At 38.4% G+C, this 14,394-nt stretch overlaps 2 protein-coding genes across 12 annotated transcripts in view; one reads left to right on the forward strand and one right to left on the reverse strand.

Annotated features, from left to right (window-relative positions):
* gphnb (gephyrin b) overlaps nucleotides 1–14,394 on the forward strand; it is a 122,134-nt gene that overhangs the window by 59,556 nt on the left and 48,184 nt on the right. For all 11 annotated transcript variants that reach the window (XR_013199860.1, XM_077219504.1, XM_077219506.1 and 8 more), the window contains exons 5-8: nucleotides 1,995–2,089; nucleotides 2,943–3,009; nucleotides 5,426–5,698; nucleotides 12,353–12,487. Coding sequence is in view for 10 of the 11 variants with exons in the window: in XM_077219504.1 (XP_077075619.1) it covers nucleotides 1,995–2,089; nucleotides 2,943–3,009; nucleotides 5,426–5,698; nucleotides 12,353–12,487 (570 nt within the window). In the remaining variant the exon portion in view is untranslated. The remainder of the gene's footprint in view (nucleotides 1–1,994; nucleotides 2,090–2,942; nucleotides 3,010–5,425; nucleotides 5,699–12,352; nucleotides 12,488–14,394) is intronic.
* The window catches only part of atp6v1d (ATPase H+ transporting V1 subunit D), a 159,591-nt gene that overhangs the window by 30,135 nt on the left and 115,062 nt on the right, over nucleotides 1–14,394 (reverse strand). The window lies entirely within an intron of this gene.

Raw genomic sequence — 14,394 nt, forward strand, 5'->3', positions numbered from 1 at the left:
TCAGATAGATGGATAGATGGATGGATTGATAGACAGATAGATAGATGGATATATAGATTGATAGACAGATAAATAGATGGATGGATAGAGAGAGAGAGAGAGTTTTTTTGTTGAGTTTTTCACAACAACTTTATTTGATCATAAGAACTTCACATTATAGATTTTAAATTATAATCAGATAATCTATAGATAGATGGATAGATAGATAGATAGATAGATAGATAGATAGATACTTATTTAATTAAATATTTTTGTGTCATTCCAATTAAAATTTGAATTCAACTTCATGTGTTGTGGCCAATAGCTGGGTTACAGTCATGTGATTATGATGACGATTATGATGACGCAGGAAGGCGGGGCGATTTCAGATGGAGGGCAGGAAGTAAACATGGACAATACGTCTATGGAGAAAACCGTTGCGGAGAGTCCGTATTGAGTCTAATTTACCTTGATCATTTAATGTCCCATTCCCACTGATCCCCTGAACGACAACCTAATGCTATATAAACACAGACACAAAAAAAGACGTTGGCTAGCTAACATACCGTCGCTGCAGACACGGCATTAACAGACTCTGCTCTGTGAACTAAAGGGTTAGTTCACTCAAAAATGAAAATGATGTCATTAATGACTCACCCTCATGTCTCTCCAAGCCCGTAAGACCTCCGTTCATCTTCAGAACACAGTTTAAGATATTTTAGATTTAGTCCGAGAGTTTTCTGTCCCTCCATTGAAAATCTATGTACGGTATACTGTCCTTGTCCAGAAAGGAAATAAAGACATCATCAAAGTAGTCCATGTGACATCAGTGGGTTAGTTAGAATGTTTTGAAGCATCGGAAATACATTTTGGTCCAAAAATAACAAAAACGACGACTTTATTCAGCATTGTATTGTCTTCCGGTTCTGAATTGACCCTCGTTCACAAAACAGTCTGTCAGAAAATGATTCGCGCAAACAAACGTATTTTGGAAGTTTAAGTGGCGCCTTTCCTTCGTAAATAAAACCCATCCACTGCGTTAAGTGAAAACTACTATGTACATTATTACATCCCACAACAGAACAGTTTCTGAACACCGGCTGTCGTTGAAACAATGCAGGATGGCGTACAGATCACCGAGGGCGGGGTCTATGCCAAAACCACAGTGTCAATCAAACCACGTCGGTGGGGCTTGCTCAATTCTACGTCATATTGAGCGGAATCTTAGAAAAGCTCGTTCTGAGACAGTGCTTATGATTTATTGAGATTGTAAAAAAAACACTGGGTGGATTTTATCATTCAAGGGTGTTTTTGCTCACACACTGCCAACACACATTTATGTTCAAACACCATTTAAAAGTGAATTTTGCATAATAGGTGGCCTTTAAGAGTTTGTTTAGTGTACTTAAATTAATTTAGGTGAAAACTTCTCCATTAAAAGCTTCATTCTTGGTCCATGTTAAAGAGCGGCCCAAAGAAGTATAAGTCAATTGCTAAACTTTAATAATTCAAGGGAAAAAGTTTGAAGGTATAGTATGGCAAAAAGTTTTTAAAAATTTGGTGAAAAGTCAGGTTCTGATTGATTTTAAGTTGATTGTGAAAGTTTTTTGCAAAGGTGGGGATATAATGAAGCTATTTGCACAGTTTTGGATGGAATGTTGTTTTTTTGCTTTGGTATTGGAATATATATTTGGGTGTGGAAGAAATAATGATATGTGAAATACAAAAATGTGATATATAATTTAAAATCTATAATGTGAAGTTCTTATGATCAAATACAGTTGTTGTGAAAAACTCAACAAAAAAATCTCTCTCTCTTTCTCTCTCCTCATGAATCTCATCAACACTCCTCCTTTGATGTTTTCCCTTGTGGCTTTGTAGACCTTGTTTATGCTCAAACAGCAACATTACACACTAAAGAAAGATGAACATGGAAATATGCATAGGACCCCTTTAAAGAGATATAACTTGTCGTTTGTCTTTCCTGAGGCCTCTCTGTGTTTCTGTCTGTCCAGGCCACTAAAGAGGTGATCGAGCGGGAAGCTCCAGGGATGTCTCTGGCCATGCTGATGGGATCTCTGAATGTCACTCCTCTGGGAATGCTCTCCAGGTCTGGCTTCAACACGTCCAAAACATTCACAGGATCATCTTTGACATTCATTCATAATTATACTTGTCAGGATATTCAGAGAAAAACTGATCCCAGATCAGCCTCTCAATCAAAAACATGGACTTATTGGCTCATGCACAGAAGAGCCTGCCAGTTTTTTTTGTTTCCAGTACAGATATACAACAGATAGACACAGAGTCACAGGAACAGCTCATTTTCAGAATATAATAATAATAATAATAATAATACAAATGCCTGAATACTATATATTCAGAATTTACAGTTGTTATTAATACACAATTACTGTACAATTAATAATAATATTAACATTTAAACACAACTGTTCAAATGCAGTAAGTTTTTTTTATGTTTTTGAAGTTTCTTCTGCTCGCCAAAAATACAGTAAAATCAGTAATATTACGAAATACTATTGCAATTTAAAATAACTCTTGTCTATGTGAATATATTGTAAAGTGTAATTTATTCCTGTGATCAAAGCTGAATTTTCAGCATCATTACTCCAGTCTTCAGTGTCACATGATCCTTCAGAAATCATTCTAATATGATGATTTACTGCTCAAGAAACATTTCTAATTATTATTAATATTGAAAACAGCTGATTAATATTTTTGTGGAAACAATGATACATTATATTCAGGATTTTTTAATGAATCCAGTTAAAAAAGAACAGCATTTACTTGAAATAGACTCTTTTGTAACATTATTAATGTCTTTACTGTTACTTATAATCAATTCAATGCATCCTTGCTGAATAAAATATTAATTTCTTTGAGCAAAAATAGTGTGTATATATGAGAATGAATAATCAGTTTCTTCTGAATTGTGTGCACAGACCTGTGTGTGGTATCCGAGGGAAAACTCTCATCATAAATTTGCCGGGCAGTAAAAAAGGTTCACAGGTAAGAATATTTTTTTTCTTTCACTAAGAGTGTGGTTAATAATATAGTCATATGTCTACTGTTCTAGTTCTTAATGAAAAGTGTGTACTCCACTAGCAAAGTCAAAAATGCTTGTGGTTTCAAAAAAATATAGGCCTACATTAATGGGTGCTGGAAATATAGATAAACATGAATAATAATAGAGCCCCTTTTGGATCATTCCAGAATAGAAAATCACCTATGATATAATAGAAGAAGAAAATACTGGTTTATCCCATACAAAAATGTACATGGTTAATGTCCAAAAACATGGTTCTTTTTGGTACTTTTTTGTTAGCGATTCTCAGTGTTAAGGATAGTTACTTTTAAAAGTAATGCGTTACAATATTGTTTTACTCCTTAACTATTTGGGTTACTTAGTTACTTTTTATGGAAAGTGATGTGTACTTTTTCGCAACTGGACTGAGCTTGCTTGTTTGTACTTTAACTGTACAGTATATGGTGCAGTATGGAAGTTATTTAATGACATATGTGTTTGAAACAAAAAAGTGAATGTGAATGTTTCAATTCAAAACATATCAAACACATTTTCATTATTATTATTAAAAATTCAATAATCCATATTCACCTTCCAGACATCACTTCCAAAATATTCAGTCTGTTTAAAAATACAACCTTTAATATTCGACAGGCAATTTTCTGTCCATTTCACTTTACAAATTTGCTTCCGTAAATTCAGTGGTTAAAATTCGGCAGAATTTTCAACATTGCACATCCGGGCACTGCAGGAATAGCAGTAGAGTACCGATGCGTAATCTCCATCTGCTGTCAGTTGACTCACCAGCAGGTGTTGCAAGCGGGTGATGACGAAGACCAAAGAAACGGGTAGAGAGAGTCATTCATTCTCAAAAACTGATTTACAACACTAAAATTCAAGTACTGTTAATGCAATGAAATTAGTGCCATTCAACATGTTTTTTTTGCTTCAAATACATTTTGCCATTATCTTTCTTCCATAGCGCAGCTCAAACAAACCTTTCAGCTGTTCTGCCTTTCTGGATCGCAGAAGAATAGGACGCAGGAGAAGAAAGTTCTCCTAAAGTAATCGAAAGTAATTTTTGCTTATTAGTATAGTTGGATTGGATCATCAAAGGTCAGCTGCAAAGACATTGGTTAATAAAGAGACATTAAATACAAAAAGTATATTTGTGTAATTTAACATAATTAATGTTCTTAGGTGCTGTACCAGCATTTAGTCAACTACTGAATATGAACTATAGGGGAGACTAGTTGACTGTTTTTACATTTTCTCTTTTAACATTCATGTGGATTCCAGTTGTTGTTCTCTTGCTACTGATTTTCTATCACTGCTTAAATTTTACACAACACATACATGGCCCTACACATGACAAAGGGCATACCCTGGACCTGGTGTGCTGTGCTGGCATAACCCCGTCCCACCTGCAGTGCACTGGCCTGGCTGTCTCTGACCACTGCCATCCTATTCTTGGTCCCTGTGCGTCTCCCAAAGCAGTGCACAAGCGGCCCATCACGTTCAGGAACATCAAACGGGTGTGTACTTCCACGCTATCTGACTCCCTAGCGACCCACCTCGCCACCCACCACCCCTACCAAACAGTTGATGGCATGGTGGAACACTGCATCCGTGTCCTCTCTCTCAGCCTGGACTTTGTTGCTGTTGGTGGAGAGAAAAAAAAGAGAGATTTTGAGATTTCTGTGCATTTTTGGCACTTTTTGTGTGAAATCATATTTTTTTCGCCCATCAAAAGTGTGCTTTCACTTTAATTGAGCATCAGTAGCGCAGCAAAAATAGACTCGCCGCTTCACTGCTGCTCAAGCGACATTCCTGCTCGGCGCTCACGCGATGCTCGTGTGAATGTAAATGCACTCATTGATTAACATGTACGCCGAAAAAAATACGCGCTGGTCATGCGCCGCTGACGCTTGCAGTGTGAAAAGGCCGTTACTGGTAAAATTAAAGAATTTAACCTTTATTTATCTATTAACTAGTTTTGTGGTGTAGGTCTATTTTATAATGTTAACTTCAAATAATACTAATAGTAATTTAAAGATGTGGTGGCATTGGATCTGGACAGGAAGGATAACTCCTAGGAAGGCCTTCTCACACTGCGACACAGGTTCGTGGATCTGAGTGTCGCGATTTCGGTTTCATATCGCATATCGTTACAGCCCTATCCCGAAAACACAACTCGTTTTCACACCAGCAGTCAATGGGCGCACAAATGGGGGCAAATGCATTTGCTATTTTGACAACGTGGCACAGGACGTGAAAATGAAAACCGCGTCAGGCTGAAACTAGCAAAAACCACTTGCGTCGTCGAGCAATTGATAGGGTCCTTGCACGGAAATGCACAAAGCTCTTGGTTTTATTTTTCTTTGCGTGTGTGTCCTGCAGGAATGCTTCCAGTTCATCCTTCCCGCTCTCCCGCACGCCATCGACCTGCTCCGAGAAGCCGTGGTCAAAATGAAGGAGGTGCCGAATGAGCTGGAGGACCTGCCCTCGCCCCCCCCGCCTCTGTCGCCACTGCCCGGCAGCAGCCCGCACCGGCAGACCGAGGACAAGGGCGTTCAGTGTGAGGAAGAGGAGGAGGAGAAGAAGGACAGCGGTGTGGCCTCCACTGAGGACAGCTCTTCCTCACACATCACTGCTGCCTCCATCGCTGCCAAGGTAATCCTGTGTGCATATATGTTTTACATAGATATCAGGGTTTCCCGCAGAAAATGTGTTAGTTAAGGTGGTGGTGGGTCGGGTCGGGTGGTTTGGGTGTATGGGGGTCGTCGGGGGTCCAGGAGGTAATTGCATAACTCCTGACACAAATTAAGACAAATACTGAAACTTGACTCTTATATCTTTTTAGTTTGTCAAGGTAATAACATTACATCTGATAGTAATGTTATCCGTGGTTCTCCAATTTTTTAGAGTGCCGTACCCCTCTTCCACTTAGACTGCAGTCACACCTTTTCCATAAAGGGACAATATTTGCCCCCTTTAATCAATTTTTCCATTTCATTTTTTTACCTTTGTAATACCTTTAAAAAATAAATAATTCATTAAATAAAACAATGTTCAATAAATAGGCAATATTAAAAATCGTTTAATATTAATAAAAATATTGTGTTAAAATCGCCAGTAGGTGGCGGTAATTCATTGTCTTTATGTGTGTCATCGAGTCATTCATTGAATCTCACGATTCGTTCAAAGCCACAGATTTCGTTGCAAAATAGAGCAATAAGCCTGACTATACTGTTTTAAATGTAGTAAATCACTTAATGTTACCCTTTTGTTTTGTTTTTTAACTGTTGTATAAAATCAGTGTCACATTTGAAATCGTGTGGATATTCGGGAAACATTGCATCAACATTAAAAACACTGCTGGATATCAGCCTGCATTTTCCGCACAAACGGTACAAGCGGCTCGTGACAGAACATAGACCGACTGAATGACACTTCAATTTAAGTTGAAAATCTCAAATGAAGATTGCTGAACTCCAGCTTGTCTGTGTTTTCAGATCATCCGCGCTTCTTGAGCAGTGTAGAGAGAGCGCGCGCATGGTTGCCAGCTACTATTGAAAAGACCGGGTAGAAAACAAGTTCTTTTAACAGAAAAGCTCTGATTTGGGGGTTAAATTATTGAATTTTGGCATTTGTGGCCACAGCGGATTAAACTGAAACTTTCTTATTTCAGACGACAAACTACGCTTGGCTAACGTTACTATCTTGTTCTGTAACTCACTTGCCTAGTAACCATAGTAACGGTGCGCACGCTTTCGCGCTGTCTGCTATGACGTGGAGTGCGAGGTGCACTCAACGTTGCATGAATCTTTAGTAACAGTTAATTTTGTTATGGTGAACTTAATCCTAGTAATTCTAGTAATAAAAAAAAAATATAATACTTTTGTAACGAAATCCAAGACTTGTAAGGCCTTCGGCTTGATATACCCTGGTTAATGTGTCTTGTCCCCTCACAATGACAGTAAACTAATTATTAGGCTAAGGTTACACTACATGAGTCACGTCACATAGTGGTCTATTTTCAGTTCAAAATGGCGAAAATAGACAAAAGTTTATTAGTTTGCCTGATTATTTTTGTGATTCGTTTAACATTTATGACCTAAAAAAACTGTCAAATAGGAAATGTTTAGTTTAGCAACTTAAATCTTCTCGCACTTGACCGACCGTAAACTGAAGTGCGTCGAGTCGCTCCTGTCTATGAGTCGCTCTCTACTAAAATTCGTGCTGCGAACATAAAGCCCGCCTACTTTGATTTGATTGGTCATCTCAAATATTCTGACATTGACGAGCAGTGACAGACCAATGAGGCTCAGATGAACACACACACACACACACACACACACACACCCTGTCTTCTGTTTGTTCTGACGTGCTTGGCGCCGCTGCGAAAGAACGCGCTGATTACAAGACTGAAACGAACACGAAGGCTTATCACATATTTAAAGATTGAAATTGAGAAAACAGGACAGAGTAACTCGGCGGATATCGCTCATAATTTATTTTGACGACGTAGTTAAGGCGGCAGGCGTGTGTTGCTTAGGCGGCCGCCTTAGTAACAAAGTGCTGCGGGAAACCCTGGATATATCGGCCAACATATCAGTATCTGCCCATATATATGTTCATTTTTAATGTTATCGTTATCGACAAGATAAGAAAATTTGATCGATATATAGTGTTGTCAAAAGTACCGACTTTGGTTCCAAGCCGATACTGAAATTTTAAAAATGTGACGCTTTGAGCACTGTTGACCAGAATCGTGAACACCTCGGATTGGCCACTGTGTTCACACGCTCATCAAATATGTCTGTGATTGGCTACAATGATCAAAGCTTCAAAAACATGTTGTAAATATACACCAATGACACTCCTCAGCGAGCACTTACACAGATACACACGGGAGCGTTTGAATACACTTTCAAACACTTCTGTGTGCTCTCATCATTGTAGCCAATCACAGACATATCCAATGTGTTGTGATGTCAGTCTGTCTTTTCATGTTTAGCAGTTCCCTGTCATTTTTATTAGTCTCCTCAGGTGTTTCAGATTAACCACGCCCCCTTGTTATCTTGTTTAGCTTGTTTGGCCTTGTATTTAAGACCTGTGTTTTAGTCCAGTCTTTGGGAGTTCTTGTGTTGTACTGCCGATGTTGATCGTCCTGTCCCTGTCCCTGTCCCTGTCCCTGTCCCTGTTCCTGTCCCTGTCCCCGTCCCCGTCCCTGTTCCTGTCCCTGTCCCCGTCCCCGTCCCCGTCCCCGTCCCTGTTCCTGTCCCTGTCCCTGTTCCTGTCCCTGTTCCTGTCCCTGTCCCTGTCCCTGTCCCTGTCCCTGTTCCTGTCCCTGTCCCTGTCCCTGTCCCTGTCCCTGTCCCTGTCCCTGTTCCTGTCCCTGTTCCTGTCCCTGTCCCTGTCCCTGTCCCTGTCCCTGTCCCTGTTCCTGTCCCTGTTCCTGTCCCTGTTCCTGTCCCTGTCCCTGTTCCTGTTCCTGTCCCTGTCCCTGTCCCCGTCCCCGTCCCCGTCCCCGTCCCCGTCCCCGTTCCCGTCCCCGTTCCCGTCCCCGTCCCCGTTCCCGTCCCCGTTCCTGTCCCTGTTCCTGTCCCTGTCCCTGTCCCTGTTCCTGTCCCTGTCCCTGTTCCTGTCCCTGTCCCTGTTCCTAGTCTGAGTCTTTTTAGAGTTTTCAGGTTACTGAATAAAGCGTGCTGCATGTGGATCCTGCTTCCTCCTTGTTTCAACCACATCGTTACACAATGAGCTCGTGAACACAATTGCCAATTAGAGGTGTTTATGATTCCTCTCAAAGCGTCACATTTTTTAGATTTCAGTACAGACTTGGTACCGAAGTCAGTACTTTTGACAACACTATAATGTAGTTTTACATAGGGATGCACGATATATCGGCCACCAAATCTGTATCGGCCGATATATGTTCATTTTTAATGTTATCGTTATCGGCCCGATAAGAAAATTTGATCGATATATTAAAGAGGTCATGACATGGTTTTTGTTTTTTGTTTTATTGTTCCCTTAGGTGCAATTATAGTATTACAATAGTTTTTTGGACAAAAACCTTTTAAAATTGAGTGATTTATGACCTTTTCCCACCCTGTTTCTCATCCTCTGATTTAAACAGTCTGTTTTAGCGGTGTTTCCCCTTTAAGAGTTCAGTGTTAACGCCCACTGTTATGATTGGCTAACGTCAGTATAGAATAAAAAATTCTGCGGAACTGTTTACATTAGTAGCGGGTGCTGCCGATGATCCGTGCGAGGCGATGGCTCTTGCAATGATACAACCCTATATGTTTGAGCCGGAATCAGATGAGGAATCAGAAGAAAATTAACCATCACCTCAACAAATAAGAATGGATCAGCCCACATGGAAAGTTGGACTATGGACTATTTTGAATTAATATGTCATTTGTAACCCGAGACACTTGAAAACGGGTTATTGTTGCGTAATCATCCTATAATTTACTAACAGTAACATTATTTGTCTGAGTGGGTCGGTCATTTTGACATCCTACATCTTTTAATACGGGGCCTGAACATGACGGACTCTGAAAACAATATGCAAGTAAACTAAGTAAAAACACTGTGATTATTCATAATGAATGAAACTGCAATTAACGTTTTTAAAAAGTAGTTTTAAGATAATTACTTTCAGTGTGCGGCGTCGTTGTTGGGCCCAGAATAGTCGGCACGGCCTGATCTTTACGCAAAAGTTTTCTGGCAAAGCCAGCATCATAAGGGATACCGCGATTTGTTCTCAAAACAGTCATCCTTGAAATGTAGAGAAGACAGCTTAAATTAACACTGCCGTGACTGGGACGTCCGCAAAAAATAAACTGCATTCATTTCCCCCTGACGTCTGTATCTTTCGGCAGCATATTCAAACATGTTGTTTGTCCACATCCAGGAACAGCACATCTGCGTGGTGTCGGGATCTTCTTGTAAACAGACCCACTCGCTCCACGTCGGCCGCGTCAACGATGCGAAATGAGGCGTAGTCGTCTTGCGCTTGAGGCGGTCATATGCAAACCACGAGTACGTCACTTCGTACCGTGATGGATCCCAAACAAGCTGTATTTAGAGCTTGATTAAATAAATTATTTGTTTATAATGGGGAGGACGTCTTAAGCTATGAAACTTGCAGGAAGTTTTAATGGTACAAAGACCTCTTATATACCAAACGATCAAGGCAAATTGGGTTTCTCATGTCATGACCCCTTTAAAGCCGGTTAATTATGGATTATTTCCTTCAACTGAGACAAATGATGGTTTTGAATTGCTTGAAATATAAGTCCTAGAGCTCCTCCCGTCCGATTTTAGGGGAAAATCGGGTCTATTGGAGATGTACAATAGATTTCTTAGGCGCGCCGAAAGATCACCACAGGCACAGTGTAATCACCATGGGAAAATCTCACTGTAAAACTGGGGTGAAAAAATTTTTTACTTCCTTTTATAACTGTATCATCTTTATATCTCTTTTAATTCCTTTTATTTTGTGATTATTATAATTAATTTCTGTGTAAAGCACTTTGAATTACCATAGTGTGTGAAATGTGCTATATAAATAAACTTGCCTTGCATTGCCTATTTCTCACATGACTCTGCTGGACATTTGCAGGTTTTCCATTTGTCTTCATTCCCATCATGACAATCATCCTTCCCACCTCATGTGTGCTGCAGCGTACTCAGGTGTGAGTGAATGCCGTACATCATCTTCATATCATTTGTTTGATTGTTGTTCACCTGGTTTGTCATGTCATTCATAGCCTGACGGACAGATAACTCAGCCAATCATGCTTCAATCTGCGTCCCAATTTGCATACTTAGACTATTCTTGTAACAAGTACACTTTAGCATACTTTTTAATAAAAGTACTTAATACAGAAATAACATACTTAAAGGGATAGTTTAACCACAAATGAAGATTCTGTCATCATGTACTTACCCTGAAGTTGTTCCAAACCTGTATGAGTTTCTTTCTTCTGTTAAGCACAAAAGAAGATATTTTGAAGAATGTTGGTAAACAAACAGTTTAGGGCACGCATTGACTTCCATAGTTGGAACAAAAAATACTATGGAAGTCAATAGCTATATCAACTGTCTGGTTGCGACATTCTTCAATGTAATTCGAATTTAATGGTTTTTGACACTTCATTCCATGTTATTTGCAATTAAATGAAAATGTATAGAATTCAAATTTATACTAAATGCAATGCTCTTTGGACCCACTTAAGTAGGACTTAAGTACATTTTTATACGTCATTTCATAATTAATTCTATTGTCATTTCATAATTACTTCTGTTGTCAAATTACTTCTGTTCTATTGAAATGTGGTTAAATCATACTGACAAATGCTAAAATCTAATTACATTTCTATTAAATCATGTATGTCATGTATTTAAGTATATTTGTAATTACACATTTGTAATGATGAAGTTGTAATTTAGTACATTTAAAATATATTTCATTTAAATATTGAATAGCACACTGCAGTTTAAATGATAATCAAGCGCATTACATGTACTGTAGTATGTTAATGATTTAAAATGTACTTTAAAGTAAAACTTTTATTTTGGCATTATTGCAAAGTACTTTTATTTTAAAGTACTTAAAGTGTGTTTACATTACAAGTGCACATTTAATACACTTAAGTGCATGTCTTTTTCAGAAGGATTCCTTGACATTTTTCTATTTAGTTACATGCACTGAAAAAAATTGTTGGATTTACTTTGAAACAATTTTTAGAGAGATTACTAAATTTAGCAAATAATTACAAAGAAACGGAAGATGCAAATTAAATTAAATTAATTTCTTGCAAATGTACTCTAAAGATCTTTTTTTATTTGCAACTTCCAAAAAATATTTTTACTGTGTGTTCATTCATTACTACTTTTAGGTTCATACATTTAAAAACTTGATTGTTATATTCAACTTCACATTCCACACAATTTTCTACTTAAAACTAAAAAAGTTGATGGGAAACTGTCACAATCTCCTTTTCTTTCATGTAGCAATAGGATTTCGGTGATATAAGGCCTAAAAACATCAAACATGCTTCAAAATCCACTGAAAATACTGTCATCCATTGACTTGTGGGCACATTTTTTCCAGTGAGTGTATGGAACATACTATGTGATTAGAAACCTGACAAAAACATGTCCCAGGTTCTGTTTCACCACATGTTTAAAATAAATAAATACTTTCAAATGCAAACTTTGACCTTTTTACAATTGCATAATGCACAAAGAGTAAGTGAACAAATGTTTAGAGGTCTCGGGTTATAATAAACATCCTTCTTCGTGTCTTAGATTCCTGACTCCATCATCTCACGGGGCGTCCAGGTCATTCCCCGTGACACGGCATCTTTGAGCACCACGCCGTCCGAGTCGCCGCGAGCCCAGGCTACCTCTCGCCTCTCCACAGCTTCCTGTCCCACACCCAAGGTGAGAGCGCATCACTTCCTGTTTCCTGTCCCTGCACTGTTCGCTTCCTGTCTGCCTCCCCACCTCGCTCACCCTGCTGCCCAACTCCACGCTCACCTCACCCCAAAACTCCTCACATGCTCCGAGCTGTCAGAGTCCCATCTGTGTGTGGATTCGCAGGTTTCTGTTGCATATTTAGGATATCGGAAAATTATACGGAAGCTTGTTTCTGCCACGGAATAAAAAATAATAAAGGTAATTGTGACTTTTTATCTCTGAATTCAGACTTTTTTATCGCAATTGCGAGTTTATATCTCACAATAGAGTGCAACAGTCAGTTTCCGGAAGTAAAAACTACATTACCCATGATGCTGTGCAGTAAATTCCACCAATCAGAGAGTCGCCACAAGCGAAATGCTCCGCCCACTCTCATGAAGCACTGCAAATGACATAATAAAGTGTTCTCCTCACGCTCTCAAAATACTTAAATATTTGTATCTATATGTATGTTTGTTTTGCAATAGACTTAAAATATATTGTTTTTATGTGTCTAATCAGCATTTTTAAATGAGTAGTTTTATATTTCTTTATCGTTTTTAATTTGGTTATTCTGTTCGTAATGCTTCGTGTTATTGTAGTTGTTTCCCTCTCTAAAGCCGTTAAGTACCTTTGTCTTTTTGTCTTATTTTCAAATACTTTTTTGCCAATTTTGCAGTTTGTAATGTAATGCTTTTTTCCCCCAAGTCTTACAATAGCTTAAGAGCGGAAGTGAAGTTATAATTAATGGAAAATCTTTTTGCATTTACTACTTTAATGTTTCTTTGTTGTCCTTTTCGGTGAATTATTCCTTTAAAGCTGTGTTATAAGCCCTAAAAACATCCAACAATACAAACTAGCAATACAACAGTATTCAAAAGTCTTTATTTACTGTATAAGGAATAAGGATAGGGATTTTTTAAAAATATTTCTTGCTCAGAATTTTCTACCTGATTAAATGTTTTACAGCTTGGCATTCATTTTAGAAATTCCCATGCTAAGATTTTACAGTAACACATTATTTTACAGTGTCATTGTTACATATGTTACATGTAGTAAGGCTACTATAATAATAACCAGAGGAGTATAATTACAGTGCAACAAAGACACATTAAAATAAAGTGTAAACGACTTTATCAATTCACATGACTCTTCCAGGTCTACAAATCACATTTGTGAAATTAGACTTCCTCATACATCCAGTTTTTTTAAAGAACCCTGGTTCTTCCAAAAGAAAAAAAACAGTTGTTGAAGGGGGTAAACTAAAATAAAAATAAAATCTTGTGACTTATTTTAATGCTTGTTTTGTCTTATTTTAAGTCACAAGTTTGCTGAGAATCAATGCTTAAAAGTGTGCTTGTGATAAACTTGTGATGAATAGTCGGAAAAGTGGTAAATTACATGACATCTGTTTATAAACATATGCACTCTGACTTAATTTATCACATTTGCATTTATGCATTTGGCAGATGCTTTTATCCAAAGTGCCTTACATTGCATTTGAGCTGTCAATTTGTTTGTTCAATTCATGCATTCCCTAAGAATCGAACCCACGATCTTGGTGTTGCTAGCGCCATAGTCTACTGTTTGAGCTGCAGAAATATGACTAACTGTCCCCGACCCATCTGGCTCGAGACTCTCACCCGAGCCGGGCGATGAACACTCGTTCGTCAGCTCATATGTCACAATCATTTCTAGCCCTTCTGTGTGGATATGGATGGTTGTCATGGGAGCGGGCGTTGCCATGGAGACTGTGCTATGCTCATTTGAGCGAGAGAGTTTGTGTACAGGTATCAGTTTGGACAGAGATGCAAAATTCCCTCAAGTCATTGCAAACGTGTATGATGATGTTCATGCTGCTCTTTTCTATAAAGTGAATGCATATAGTAAAC

Source organism: Siphateles boraxobius, unplaced genomic scaffold (assembly GCF_051911475.1).
Source record: "Siphateles boraxobius isolate OS27281-9 unplaced genomic scaffold, OSU_SipBor_1 8, whole genome shotgun sequence".
Taxonomy (NCBI): domain Eukaryota; kingdom Metazoa; phylum Chordata; class Actinopteri; order Cypriniformes; family Leuciscidae; genus Siphateles; species Siphateles boraxobius.